The following is a 15,283-nucleotide window of genomic DNA, read 5'->3' on the forward strand; positions in this document are numbered from 1 at the left end:
GATACCTGTAAATATGGTAAAAGATTCAAATGAACTCGAATGGTACAATATATACTTGGTATTTACGTGCACAGACATAACACTGTAGTATACTATCTAGCTATTGCCGAAAAGTAAAAAGTGGTATTTAAAATACACTGTGATATAAAAGTCATCACCACTGTTTAGTTATAGCATCACCCAAGATTACTCTGCGCGTTCTTGTGATACTGCGCTGCTGTATCGGTATAACAATTTATCTATCGACATATGGCTCTGTATCAGTATCATACTTTACCTAACGACATATGGAACTGTATTGGTAATCATAATTTATCTAGCGACATATGGATTTGTATCGGTATCATACTTTACCTAGCAACATATGGAACTGTATCGGTATCATAATTTATCTAGCGACATATGGAACTGTATCGGTATCATACTTTACCTAGCGAAATATGGCAGTGTATTGATATCGTACTTTACTTAGTGACATATGGCACTCCATCGGTATCATACTTTACCTAGTGACATATGGATTTGTATCGGTATCATACTTTACCTAACGACATATGAAACTGCATCGGTATCATACTTTACCTAGCGACATATGGCAGTGTATCAGTATCATACTTTACATAACGACATATGAAACTGTATTGGTATCATAATTTACCGAACGACATATGGCTCTATATCGGTATCATACTTTACCTAAAGACATATGAAACTGTATTGGTATCATAATTTACCTAGTGACATATGGATCTGTATCGGTATCATACTTTACATAACGACATATGGCACATACTTTACCTAGCGAAATATGGCACTCCATCGGTATCATACTTTACCTAGCGACATATGGAACTGTCTCGGTATCATACTTTTCTTAGCGACATAAGGCTTTGTATCGGTATCATAATTTACCCAGTGGCATATGGAACTGTATCAGTATCATACTTTACCTAGCGACATATGGTACTGTATCTGTATCATAATTTATCTAGCGACATATGGAACTGTATCGGTATCATAATTTACCTAGCGACATATGGTACTGTATTGGTATCATAATTTACCTAGCGACATGTGGTACTGTATCTGTATCATAATTTACCTAGCGACATATGGTACTGTATCTGTATCATAATTTATCTAGTGACATATGGAACTGTATTGGTATCATAATTTACCTAGTGACATATGGTAGTGTATCGGTATCAAACTTTACCTAGCAACAAATGGCACTGTGTCTGTATCATAATTTACCTAGCGACATATGGTACTGTGTCTGTATCATAATTTACCTATTGACATATGGAACTGTATCTGTATCATAATTTACCTAGCGACATATGGAACTGTATAGGTATCATAATTTACCTAACGACATATGGTAGTGTATCGGTATCATACTTTACCTAGCAACATATGGCGCTGTATCGGTGTCATACTTTACCTAGCAACATATGGCGCTGTATCGGTATCATACTTTACCTAGCAACATATGGCGCTGTATCGGTATCATACTTTACCTAGCAACATATGGCTCTATATCGGTATCATACTTTACCTAAAGACATATGAAACTGTATTGGTATCATAATTTACCTAGTGACATATGGATCTGTATCGGTATCATACTTTACATAACGACATATGGCACATACTTTACCTAGCGAAATATGGCACTCCATCGGTATCATACTTTACCTAGCGACATATGGAACTGTCTCGGTATCATACTTTTCTTAGCGACATAAGGCTTTGTATCGGTATCATAATTTACCCAGTGGCATATGGAACTGTATCAGTATCATACTTTACCTAGCGACATATGGTACTGTATCTGTATCATAATTTATCTAGCGACATATGGAACTGTATCGGTATCATAATTTACCTAGCGACATATGGTACTGTATTGGTATCATAATTTACCTAGCGACATGTGGTACTGTATCTGTATCATAATTTACCTATTGACATATGGTACTGTATCTGTATCATAATTTATCTAGTGACATATGGAACTGTATTGGTATCATAATTTACCTAGTGACATATGGTAGTGTATCGGTATCAAACTTTACCTAGCAACAAATGGCACTGTGTCTGTATCATAATTTACCTAGCGACATATGGTACTGTGTCTGTATCATAATTTACCTATTGACATATGGAACTGTATCTGTATCATAATTTACCTAGCGACATATGGAACTGTATAGGTATCATAATTTACCTAACGACATATGGTAGTGTATCGGTATCATACTTTACCTAGCAACATATGGCGCTGTATCGGTGTCATACTTTACCTAGCAACATATGGCGCTGTATCGGTATCATACTTTACCTAGCAACATATGGCGCTGTATCGGTATCATACTTTACCTAGCAACATATGGCGCTGTATCGGTATCATACTTTACCTAGCAACATATGGCGCTGTATCGGTGTCATACTTTACCTAGCGACATATGGCAATAGGACAACAGTCTCTGGAGAGCGTCATACTCCTGGTCGGTTTGTAGCCTGGGGTGCATCCCGGAGGTAAAGCCATGTCTGGACACCTGGAAGTAATGAATGGTTTATTCGTTGACAGAATTTTCAACCTGTTTGTCCTCTAAACGCCAGTGTTCTTACCTGTAATGTGCATTACATGTCACACCTGTACAGGTAGTTAAACGGTCTGAAAGTTATAAAAGACGATCATGTTTTCAAAAACGACACCATGCTCTCTGCACTTGGAGTCTTGCTACTGCTATAGGGCTTACTTCTTCAATTTTTCTTTCTTTTTTGAAGTTACTCTAATCACGATACTCCAATGTTCAGTAGGTACAATACCAAAATAGCCCAAGAGTCATAGGGTTTGCAACAACGGAATATGGCATGGAGACGTCTGTGGTGATTAGTTTGTTCCTATATGTATTTAGTGTTTTCGATGAACAATTACACTCATAGCTATATAGTGTTCCCAGAATTCAAACAGGTACGTCTATCTACCCTTTCCAATCATTAAGTATGTTCACAGCCATGCACCGTTCCTATTCATAAAATACATGACGGCGTTAAACTCAAATTAATCAACCCATCAATGAATCAATCAAATATGCTTATAGTTGTCTAGCGTTCTCAGTCATCTATATTCGTGGGTGTCTAACAGTTCCCAATAATTATATAGGTCTAAGATCAACGACATATACGGTTTCCAGTCATCAAATAAATCTATATATGTGCCTATGGCGTTCCCAATCATTCAATACAACTTTATATTTGCCTATAGCGTTCCCAATCATTCAATACATCTTTATATGTGCCTTTAGCGTTCCCAATCATTCAATACATTTATATACATGTACATGTATGTGCCTATAGCGTTCCAAATCATCAAATACATCTATATATGTGCCTACAGTGTTCCCAGTCATTCAATACATCTATATACATGTATGTGCCTATAGCGTTCCAAGTCATCCAATGCACCTATATATGTGCCTATAGCGTTCCCAATCATTCAATACATCTATATACATGTATGTGCCTATAGCGTTCCAAGTCATCAATTACATCTATATATGTGCCTACAGTGTTCCCAGTCATTCAATACATCTATATACATGTATGTGCCTATAGCGTTCCAAATCATCCAATGCACCTATATATGTGCCTATAGCGTTCCCAATCATTCAATACATCTATATACATGTATGTGCATACAGCGTTCCAAATCATCAAATACATCTACATATGTGCCTACAGCGTTCCCAGTCATTCAATACATCTATATACATGTATGTGCCTATAGCGTTCCAAATCATCCAATGCACCTATATATGTGCCTATAGCGTTCCCAATCATTCAATACATCTATATACATGTATGTGCATACAGCGTTCCAAGTCATCAAATACATCTACATATGTGCCTACAGCGTTCCCAGTCATTCAATACATCTATATACATGTATGTGCCTATAGCGTTCCAAATCATCCAATGCACCTATATATGTGCCTATAGCGTTCCCAATCATTCAATACATCTATATACATGTATGTGCATACAGCGTTCCAAATCATCAAATACATCTACATATGTGCCTACAGCGTTCCCAGTCATTCAATACATCTATATACATGTATGTGCCTATAGCGTTCCAAATCATCCAATGCACCTATATATGTGCCTATAGCGTTCCCAGTCATTCAATACATCTATATACATGCATGTGCATACAGCGTTCCAAGTCATCAAATACATCTACATATGTGCCTACAGCGTTCCCAGTCATTCAATACATCTATATACATGTATGTGCCTATAGCGTTCCAAATCATCCAATGCACCTATATATGTGTCTATAGCGTTCCCAATCATTCAATACATCTATATACATGTATGTGCATACAGCGTTCCAAGTCATCAAATACATCTACATATGTGCCTACAGCGTTCCCAGTCATTCAAGACAACTATACACATGTATATGCCTAGAGCGTGCCGAGTCACTCGGTACATCTATATATCTGCCTAAAAGTAATACCAAAGTAATACTGCAGGCGTATATATACAGGGAAAAGTAATCATCAGATATGCCCAGTGTCTAACATAACCAGTTAATTAGCATATATAGGTTCTAAAATTCAGTATCATCAAATGTTTCTAGGTTTAAAGTTATTAAACAATGTCTCCACAGTTCCTAATCATTAAAATTTATTTACATGTAATTTCCACTCCGTCATGGAATGTACTCCACGTACTGGGGCGATCAAAATCACCATTTGTCTTTTCAGGCACCAAGGACGCTAACTCAGCTAATACGTTTTGTATAAAGTTGTCACAATGTTCACTGTTCAGTGATAATGTTTATCACTCTTAGTCAAATCGTGCACATAATAAGGTGATTTATGCATTTCCGACCAGTATCCATACATAGGCATATCCCCATGTATATATTGGTGGTCCCCTTGCCCACTTACAAATTTTGAAGATCATTTAGCACATATTTAACTTGACAGCTGAATTTTAACATGTGTAAATACTTGACTCACATTTCTTTACAGCTCATGTAGAAAATGCCTCCTTCCCTATTACAGGTACAAATTGAGTCGCACGCCACCGGCCAGGAAGCGTCTTCCAGGTACACCTTCCCTTGATATGAACAACCTACAAACAGCAAGGTTACGTTTGTTTACATAATAGATATATTTTCAGTCTACATCTATATACATGTATATAAAGACATTGACCAAGGTCTGTTATCCCAAAAAGGAGCATCTATATAAGCTTACATACACTGTACAAAAAAACATTATAATGCTTCTATTATTATTTCCAATGCTTAAAATTGTAACTATTTCTTTTATCGTACAGTCAGTGTGACAGGAAAATAAAATAAATTTCTTTATTCATTCATTTAGTTATTTGTTTGTTATTTTACGCTGCACCCAAGAATGTATTACTCGATACTGACATACCCTTACAAGTTACTGACTGACTTCTCACATGTGACATACCCTTACAAGTTCCTGACGGACTTCTCACGTGTAACATATCCTTACAAGTTACTGACGGACTTCTCACATGTGACATACCCTTACAAGTTCCTGACGGACTTCTCACGTGTAACGTATCCTTACAAATTACTAACTGACTTCTCACATGTGACATACCCTTACAAGTTACTGACGCACTTCTCACGTGTGACGTTTATGTACCCTTACAAGCTACTAGGGCATGTGATCAATGACATTTTTAAGCTTTAAGCAAAGAAAAGACAAACACATTATGTACTTTCTAATGTCCTTTAGCCACATGGTTATAGCTTCGGTAATCAGTCCTTGTCTGCGTCTGTAGGCCTGATGGCCGTGTTTTACTTCATTCCTGCAGAGATGTCTCAAAACTCACGTGTAGCACAGTGTTTTGTAAAAAATTAAGGAAATACAAAATGTTTACGAAATAATGTCATTAGCTTTTCTTACTTTGCACATAACACCGAAAGGACCTGCTGAGGAGATTTTGGAGTGAATGATGCTGTTCTTATAAGATCTATAATCCGTAATGATATAAACCGCAAAGTTTCTCAAAAGACAAACTAACCAAACCAAAGTTGGTTACACAGTCGTTTACCTTCAGTAGCTTCAGCAGTTGCCAAAAGTTGACAGATGAAGACCCCGAATACGCAAGCGAAAAGTTGCGCATTCATTGTTACCTGTGACGAAAAGAGAATTAGTGATAGGTAAGTAAGCAATGACCCAAAATGGAACCCTTCTGTTTTAGTTCCCTATAAAAGCACCCCATGAAAGAGTTGTGAAAGAGCGTTGCTCATGACCTGCTTCAAGCTATCGTTTATGGTAACGATGGTAAGTAAGTAAAATAGTAATTATTCTTGCTAAAGTCTGCCGAAAACATCAAAGGCCAAAATTAGGTGCAGTGTTAGCTGCACAAGCGGGTGGGTGAGCATACCTGTGAAGAGTTCATCTACCGTCGCCTGCTAGTGACGGGTGTGGTGAGAGATGGCGGGGATATGAGAGTTCTGAACAACAGTCAGTCTTATATACCCTCCATTGTTATCTCTACAGATTCGCAAACACCACATGCTTTTCATTATAAATTCCAGAATTGCAAATTTCATTTTGCCTGGCTTGTGATTCATGAAGACTTCTCCGAGACCATGGTTGGTTGTATGTTTATGCAGTTGAACTTACCACGGATATGGCCGCTATGTGCGAGCCGAAAGACCGGGATGATCATAGAACCGGAAGAAAATTGTTGCCAATGATTCACCGATGAAGCCGTACTCACGATAAAGATACTTATAATAAACTTATATGATTTCAAAACTCGATCACAAACTTGCATTTTTCCAATGAGCTGAATTGTTTTAAAATAGATTTAACGATTAGTTATCCGAATGAGCTGACAACTATAATGATATTGTTGAGGCAGAATTTATGAACTGCCATCTCAATATAGGCCTATTTTACTCTGCAGACAATCATCCGTATGGGAAGTTTCCCCCTTGTTTTGTAAATAACTCAGAACACCGTAAAATGGACTTGAAAAATACACGCGTACTGTAAACCTGAACTTAAAAGGTTCCAACCAGAACTCATATTGGAATATGGTTTGTAGTATTACTACATTAGTGATTATAACTACGTAAAGTAGGTGTTATACAATGACTTACTTCCTCGTAATGGGATGATATCGTACGCTGCATCGCTAACAATGCGCTTATTATATTTTCTGTGGGGCGAATGAAGGTTGAACGATGGTAAAACAGACACGTGTTTCATGCACAATGGCCTTCAGGCTTGTGAATGAACAACGTCACGTTCGTGTCATACTGTTCTAACAGATGCGACACACACTACACCGCTCTGTCAGAGGAAGAGCACACTATACCGTTCTGTCAGAGGAAGAACACACCATATCATTCTGTCAGAAGGAGAGCACACTGTACCGCTCCTTCAGAAGAAGAGCACACTATACCGCTCTGTCCGAAAGAGAACATACTATGACGCTCTATCAGAGGAAGAGCACACTATACCGCTCTGTCAGAGGAAGAGCACACTATATCGTTGTGTCAGAAGGAGAACACACTCTACCGCTCTGTCAGAAGGAGAGCACACTATATCGTTCTGTCAGAAGGAGAACACACTATACCGCTCTGTCAGAAGGAGAGCACACTATATCGTTGTGTCAGAAGGAGAACACACTATACCCCTCTTTCAGAGGAAGAACACACTATACCGCTCTGTCAGAAGGAGAGCGCACTATATCGTTGTGTCAGAAGGAGAACACACTGTACCGCTCTTTCAGAGGAAGAGCACACTATATATCTCTTATAACATTACAGCGCTCTGTTAGGAAATATAATGTGGGTAATCTTCCTGCACTGCGTTAGGGAATATACATGGCAGATATGAATGATAACTCACATAAGTGAATTCAGCAGAATTTTTTTTATTGCTATAATGACTTCAATTAGCTTATTAAAATCTTGACAAAAAATTGAATTATATGCACTTTTGACTAATTTTAGTTTCTTGCAGAATCAAACACTTTTATGTGATATTTTTGATTCCATTCTTCTTTCAAGCTCGCACAGTTTTCAATCCTCGGGCAACGGCGGCGGTACCTGTAAACATCGATAAACAATGAACACCAAGGGGGTAATATAGATGACAATAATAAGTACATGCATAGATTACTTCATGCAATATAACAAAATAAACAAGTAACGTTTACAATACACTGTTATGTATCAGATGGGAATTTGGCTTTTGATTCTTTAACCAACTAACGGTCGAGACTGTCAGTTGGACACTTAATATCTCAACTCTCCTATTGTATCTTGGAATCAGCGTAGTTCTAATCCGTGTTCTTACTAGACAGTGTGTTGGTATCATGGCCTACATACTTTACCTGTGGGCAGGTGACAATAGGACAACAGTCTCTGGACAGAGACATACTCCTGGTTGGTAGGTACGCCAGGGAGCATCCCGGGGGTAAAGCCGTGTCGGGACACCTGAAAACAAAATCGAAAATGATGTTAAAAACTACTTCATGGATTATTCCTTTGCAGAGAGACATATTTATACTGTTAGCGATTTGAGGATCACAAACGAAAATAACGTTCGCTCTATGAATTGAAACCGGCTAACTGCTAACACCCGGATCCACAAAGCAAAAAAATAAAAAAAAGTTAAAAACGTTAAGACACCATCCAATCTGCAGTTTGTGTGTACTTTTATAGGGCTAAGTTATTTTTCTCGTCGCCTCACCAGTAGTTTTCAATGTTCGCATGGCATTAATAAAATAGTTCAACTTTGACTCTTAGGTTTTCGGTAATGCATATATCGCTCAGATATGCACAGGTGGCTAGCATCTCCTCACGAAAAACGTGTTCAGGTGCAGGGGCGGTCGAAATCGCCAATTGTCTTTTCCGGTGGCATGGCTTCTACCTCACTGTTTGTCTTTTACGTACCGAAAGGCCTAAATGTGTCAGTGGCGGTGCCAGTTTTTTGTGTTCCTCTGACGATCTAGGCCACCAAATGCTCATCCAAACATTCTTAATCAAATCATGCATTAAAATGAAGCTATTACTTGCCCAATATTTCTATCATCTGCATCCTTACCTCTAAGACTTTCCCTTATCCATTTACACTTTCGAAGATCATTTAGTACATATTTGACTTTATATCTTGGGTTAAGATGTGTAAATACTCGACTCACATTTCTTCACAGCTCATGTAGAAGATGTCTCCTTCCCTTCTACAGGTACAAATGGCGTCGCACGCCACCGGCCAGGAAGCGTCTTCCTCGTAGAACTTCCCTCGATACGTACAACCTACCAACAGTGATGTCACATTAATTGGGCCTATATTAAGCAATATCACACTTTACAAAATGAATTAAATAATGTTCACGCAGGAAAAATTTCATCTTAAGTTCTTCAGAAGTATGTCAGTTCAAATAATGCACTTATTTACAACAAACTGTCACACAAGGGTCGTTGACCGCTAAATATATGAGAGGGGAGAGCTTCCTGAGAGCTTCCTGAGAGCTTCCTGTCCAAGGCCGGCATTCAACCATGGTGACTAAGTCTTATATTTACTCGACCACGATCCGAACAAACTGCACGTACATACGGGCTCAACGGGGCTAATGTCTTCGTGTGGGCACAAAGAACGCTACGAACTTTAAGATGTCTCCGCTGTTGTCCAGTTGTTAAAACTAGACAATGCGAGACTTGCGAATGATGTTTACAGAGCATATAGGCCTACAATTCGTGACCCATTAGGCCTATATCAGTTTAATTATTCTTAATAAATTTGATATAATGGGTCACGAATTGTATATCCTATTTATCACACAATTTTTTTCAACGGTTTTAGGTGGTTAATAGTGAAGATAACGCCTGTTTGTTTTGATAAGTATGTAAATTAGATGCGTACTGATATCGATATATGTGAAACGGCTGAAACCGAGCCACACATTTCACTAAGTATAGTTCTCGAAAACACTAAGGAAATCTGTGATCAGATAACATAACACAGTGCATTAGTTTACGATAAAAGGATGAGCTTTAATGTTTTTGGAAAATATCAACATTTCTAACAGCTCATTTATCGATATATTTGGCTCCAAAATTGTGACTTAAATCTAGGTCATATCTCTATGACAACTGACGTCACGCGATGACTTGCAGTGTTCGAGGAGCGATTTTTTTCGAAAATCATACTGAACGAAATATTCAATTTAGGCTTTTGGCGCAAACATCTCACGTCAAAACTTATTTGCTGGCCTTACTAACCATCATGGAACTTGGAGAATGCAGCAAAACGGTATCTACGATATTCCAAAGATCTTGATTTTGGTTTTGCTTTGGACATTCCGTGTGATGGAAGACGTGATGTTGAATCTAAAAGTCACAGTGGGATCAGTTATAGTGTTCGATGTGGTAAATAGAATGGACTATTTCTAAGAATCATCTTGTACATCAGCCATTTTCCTGTAAGTCTCCCCACCGGCATGCATTACGGCGCGATCGTTCATAAATAAAGAAACTTGGGGTCGGTTGTTTTCGTGAATGCATGCATCAGTCAATGTGCATTTAAGCGCTTGCATTTGAAATGCTGTAAAGAGAAAGGGATACTTTTCTCTATTTATGTATTTCTAATATATAGCTAATGAATTTCAAGACTTGACAAGGATAACTGAAAGAAGGTATTTTGAGGAAAGTAGCCAATAGCAATATACCATATTACTTCTGTCACATGAAAGTCGTGAATAATTACATTTTAGTGAAATTGGTAATCACTTTATCTGCAGATATATTTCAAAACGTAAAATAATACATTTATATAGTGTTTAAAAGGCACATATAATTATATTTGTGTTTTTAGGGCCAATGGTTGCGTTTGAGTCAAAACTCGACACTGCATGGGCTAGGAGTTCCTGCCAGTACTGCACATGTCCATCAATGAATCATAATAGACTTTTTAGAGAAAATTTCACCGTGGTGACCTACATATGTCCTCGTGTCATGCTCTGCACATAAAGCTTACATTCACAAAGAAGCTATAGCTTGGACGATGTTCCTAAAAAGATATTCGCTTTAACCTAAATGGTGCTACAAATGACTTTAACGAGGCGAATTTTACAAATTAGCGAGGTTATAGTGTAGCTCTCACCTAGAGGTCCAGAAGCTGCCGTTATCTGGCAGATGAAGGCTCCGATTAGGCATGAGAATAGTAAAGGATTCATGGTTACCTGTGAACAACAGATAATGAGTAGTAATTAGAGATGGAATGACCCGAAAGTTGAACCCACAGCTTCATTTCACTGTGCGAAACGCTCGATAACACAATAATAATGATCAGGATAAAGGCTGAAAAGCAGTGTCTAGATACATCGACATTGGCAACAATGGTATATAAGTAGGATGGCATAATGTATCTGCCGAACACATTAAATGTCAGGTTTTACGTGATGATTGTATTACCTGTACAAACAGTTGGGTGAACATACCTGTGAATAGTTGATCTACTCTAGCCTGCTGATGAAGGGTGTGGGTGATGGGTGGCGAGAACACGGGAGTTCGGAGCATCGGTCAGTCTTATATATCCCCACCCTTATCAGCAGCGTCAAACACCGCATGCTTATCACTGTTGCAAATGCCAGTAATTTTAAGTTGGTAAACCGATGATTTATGAACGACTTGACCGAGTGGACTGGCCACAGATATAAACGCCACATGGGAGCAATGACCGACAGAAAATTGTTGAGAATGAGGCACGAATTTAGCGGTTATGCCCGATAAAGATATTTGTGATAAGAGTGTACAAAATTTCTACATCGCACAATATCGAACATTGCTTCCACGTCTTGTAGGGAGTACTGAACAGAGTTTTGAAATAGTGACAAGTCGTTTAGCTATAACCTTTCTGAGCTTACAATCACATTATAGATATTTTTTGCAACGTAAAGATTTCCTTCTTGTTTTGTATATAACAAATAAACCGACTGAAGGATACAAACATGGCCTCGTACGGATTCCAGATTAACAGACTTAGCAAGTGACGCACGTTAGAAACAAAATAGCTGTGACTGTTTACGGCTGTTCCACCTTATCCGAAATAGTTGTAAGAATTGCTGTCTTCTGGCTTTTAATAACATAAATCGGTCTAGATTTTGTCATGTTATCTTAAGTAATTCAAAATTGTATAGGCCAGCCTCATTACTGTATTCAGATATCATGTGTAAAGAAGTATACGCACAGGTAGACAACTTTCAAGCACGGATTAAAAGCGCCAAAGGAAGTCCTACTGCTTTAGTGTTTACCTGTATTCTTTGAACAAATCTACTCCAAAGCCAAGTTGTATTATGTGACTGTCACTGATACCCTGCTTGTATTATCCACACAATCTCACCCCACAGCCATATGTATGTGACTGTCACTGATACCCTGCCTGTATTATCCACACAATCTCACCCCACAGCCATCTGTATGTCACTGTCACTGATACCCTGCCTGTATTATCAACACTATCTCACCCCACAGCCATATGTATGTCACTGTCACTGATACCCTGCCTGTATTATCCACACTATCTCACCCCACAGCCATATGTATGTGACTGTCACTGATACCCTGCCTGTATCATCCACACAATCTCACCCCACAGCCATATGTATGTCACTGTCACTGATACCCTGCCTGTATTATCAACACAATCTCACCCCACAGCCATGAGTATGTGACTGTCACTGATACCCTGCCTGTATTATCCACACAATCTCACCCCACAGCCATGAGTATGTGACTGTCACTGATACCCTGCCTGTATTATCCACACAATCTCACCCCACAGCCATATGTATGTCACTGTCACTGATACCCTGCCTGTATCATCCACACAATCTCACCCCACAGCCATGAGTATGTGACTGTCACTGATACCCTGCCTGTATTTTCCACACAATCTCACCACACAGCTATGAGTATTTGACTGTCACTGATATCCTGCCTGTATTATCCACACAATCTCACCGCACAGCCATATGTATGTGACTGTCACTGATACCCTGCCTGTATTATCCACACAATCTCACCCCACAGCCATATGTATGTCACTGTCACTGATACCCTGCCTGTATTATCCACACAATCTCACCCCACAGCCATATGTATGTGACTGTCACTGATACCCTGCCTGTATTATCCACACAATCTCACCCCACAGCCATATGTATGTCACTGTCACTGATACCCTGCCTGTATTATCCACACAATCTCACCCCACAGCCATATATATGTCACTGTCACTATTACCCTGCCTGTATTATCCACACAATCTCACCCCACAGCCATATGTATGTCACTGTCACTAATACCCTGCCTGTATCATCCACACAATCTCACCCCACAGCCATGAGTATGTGACTGTCACTGATACCCTGCCTGTATTATCCACACAATCTCACCCCACAGCCATATGTATGTGACTGTCACTGATATCCTGCCTGTATTATCCACACAATCTCACCGCACAGCCATATGTATGTGACTGTCACTGATACCCTGCCTGTATTATCCACACAATCTCACCCCACAGCCATATGTATGTCACTGTCACTTATACCCTGCCTGTATTATCCACACAATCTCACCCCACAGCCATGTGTATGTGACTGTCACTGATATCCTGCCTGTATTATCCACACAATCTCACCCCACAGCCATCTGTATGTCACTGTCACTGCTACCCTGCCTGTATTATCCCCGCAATCTCACCCCACAGCCATATGTATGTGACTGTCACTGATACCCTGCCTGTATTATCCACACAATCTCACCCCACAGGCATATGTATGTGACTGTCACTGATACCCTGCCTGTATTATCCACACAATCTCACCCCACAGCCATATGTATGTGACTGTCACTGATACCCTGCCTGTATTATCCACACAATCTCACCCCACAGCCATATGTATGTGACTGTCACTGATACGCTGCCTGTATTATCCACACAATTTCACCTCACAGCCATATGTATGTGACTGTCACTGATACCCTGCCTGTATTATCCACACAATCTCACCCCACAGCCATATGTATGTGACTGTCACTGATACCCTGCCTGTATTATCCACACAATCTCACCCCACAGCCATATGTATGTGACTGTCACTGATACCCTGCCTGTATTATCCACACAATCTCACCCCACAGCCATATGTATGTCACTGTCACTGATACCCTGCCTGTATTATCCACACTATTTCACCCCACAGCCATGAGTATGTGACTGTCACTGATACCCTGCCTGTATTATCCACACAATCTCACGCCACAGCCATATGTATGTGACTGTCACTGATACCCTGCCTGTATTATCCACACTATCTCACCCCACAGCCATATGTATGTGACTGTCACTGATACCCTGCCTGTATTATCCACACTATCTCACCCCACAGCTATATGTATGTGACTGTCACTGATATCCTGCCTGTATTATCCACACAATCTCACCCCACAGCCATATGTATGTGACTGTCACTGGTACCCTGCCTGTATTATCCACACAATCTCACCCCACAGCCATATGTATGTGACTGTCAATGATACCCTGCCTGTATTATCCACACAATCTCACCCCACAGCCATATGTATGTGACTGTCACTGATACCCTGCCTGTATTATCCACACAATCTCACCCCACAGCCATATGTATGTGACTGTCACTGATACCCTGCCAGTATTATCCACACAATCTCACCCCACAGCTATATGTATGTGACTGTCACTGATACCCTGCCTGTATTATTCACACAATCTCACCCCACAACCATTCAGAATATCCTCACTGTGTGTGTGTGTGTTTCCTCAATGCTTTGCTTCCAGTCATTAGAAAATGTCATACACCTTTTTTCAATTGATTTTTTTTTTATTGGTGTTTTACGCCTTACTCAAGAATATTTCACTGATACGAAAGCGGTCAGCATTATAATGGGAGGAAACCGAGGAGAGCCCGGGGGAAACATCTACCTTTTATGCTAGATTTTAAGATTCCGTTTTATGCCTGTGTTCATAACCGAGACTACACTGTATGTTGATGCCGGATAACCGCTTTAACAACTTGTATTCCTCTGTAATATACGTATGTATGTCCTTTTCAATGGCAATAACGTGCTATATCCATAGACCCAATATGACAATAGTGGTCCGTAGAGCAATACCAAACTCTGCACATTACAACACCACACAAAACACCAATC

General features: G+C 39.5%; 1 protein-coding gene and 1 long non-coding RNA gene across 2 annotated transcripts; both read right to left on the reverse strand.

Annotated features, from left to right (window-relative positions):
- Positions 1–2,458: 2,458 nt before the first annotated feature.
- On the reverse strand, positions 2,459–6,504 carry LOC135469858 (uncharacterized). Its single transcript, XM_064748891.1, has 4 exons — positions 6,454–6,504; positions 6,118–6,199; positions 5,040–5,154; positions 2,459–2,561 (listed from the first exon to the last, which is right to left on the reverse strand). Exons 1-4 carry the CDS (start codon positions 6,466–6,468, stop codon positions 2,459–2,461), a joined length of 315 nt encoding a protein of 104 aa, XP_064604961.1. The 5' UTR covers positions 6,469–6,504.
- Positions 6,505–8,066: 1,562 nt separating this feature from the next.
- LOC135475506 (uncharacterized) lies at positions 8,067–9,322 on the reverse strand. Its single transcript, XR_010445054.1, has 3 exons — positions 9,229–9,322; positions 8,419–8,521; positions 8,067–8,131 (listed from the first exon to the last, which is right to left on the reverse strand). It is a non-coding gene; the product is annotated as an uncharacterized LOC135475506 (long non-coding RNA).
- Positions 9,323–15,283: the final 5,961 nt, after the last annotated feature.

Source organism: Liolophura sinensis, chromosome 1, assembly GCF_032854445.1.
Source record: "Liolophura sinensis isolate JHLJ2023 chromosome 1, CUHK_Ljap_v2, whole genome shotgun sequence".
NCBI classification, from domain to species: domain Eukaryota; kingdom Metazoa; phylum Mollusca; class Polyplacophora; order Chitonida; family Chitonidae; genus Liolophura; species Liolophura sinensis.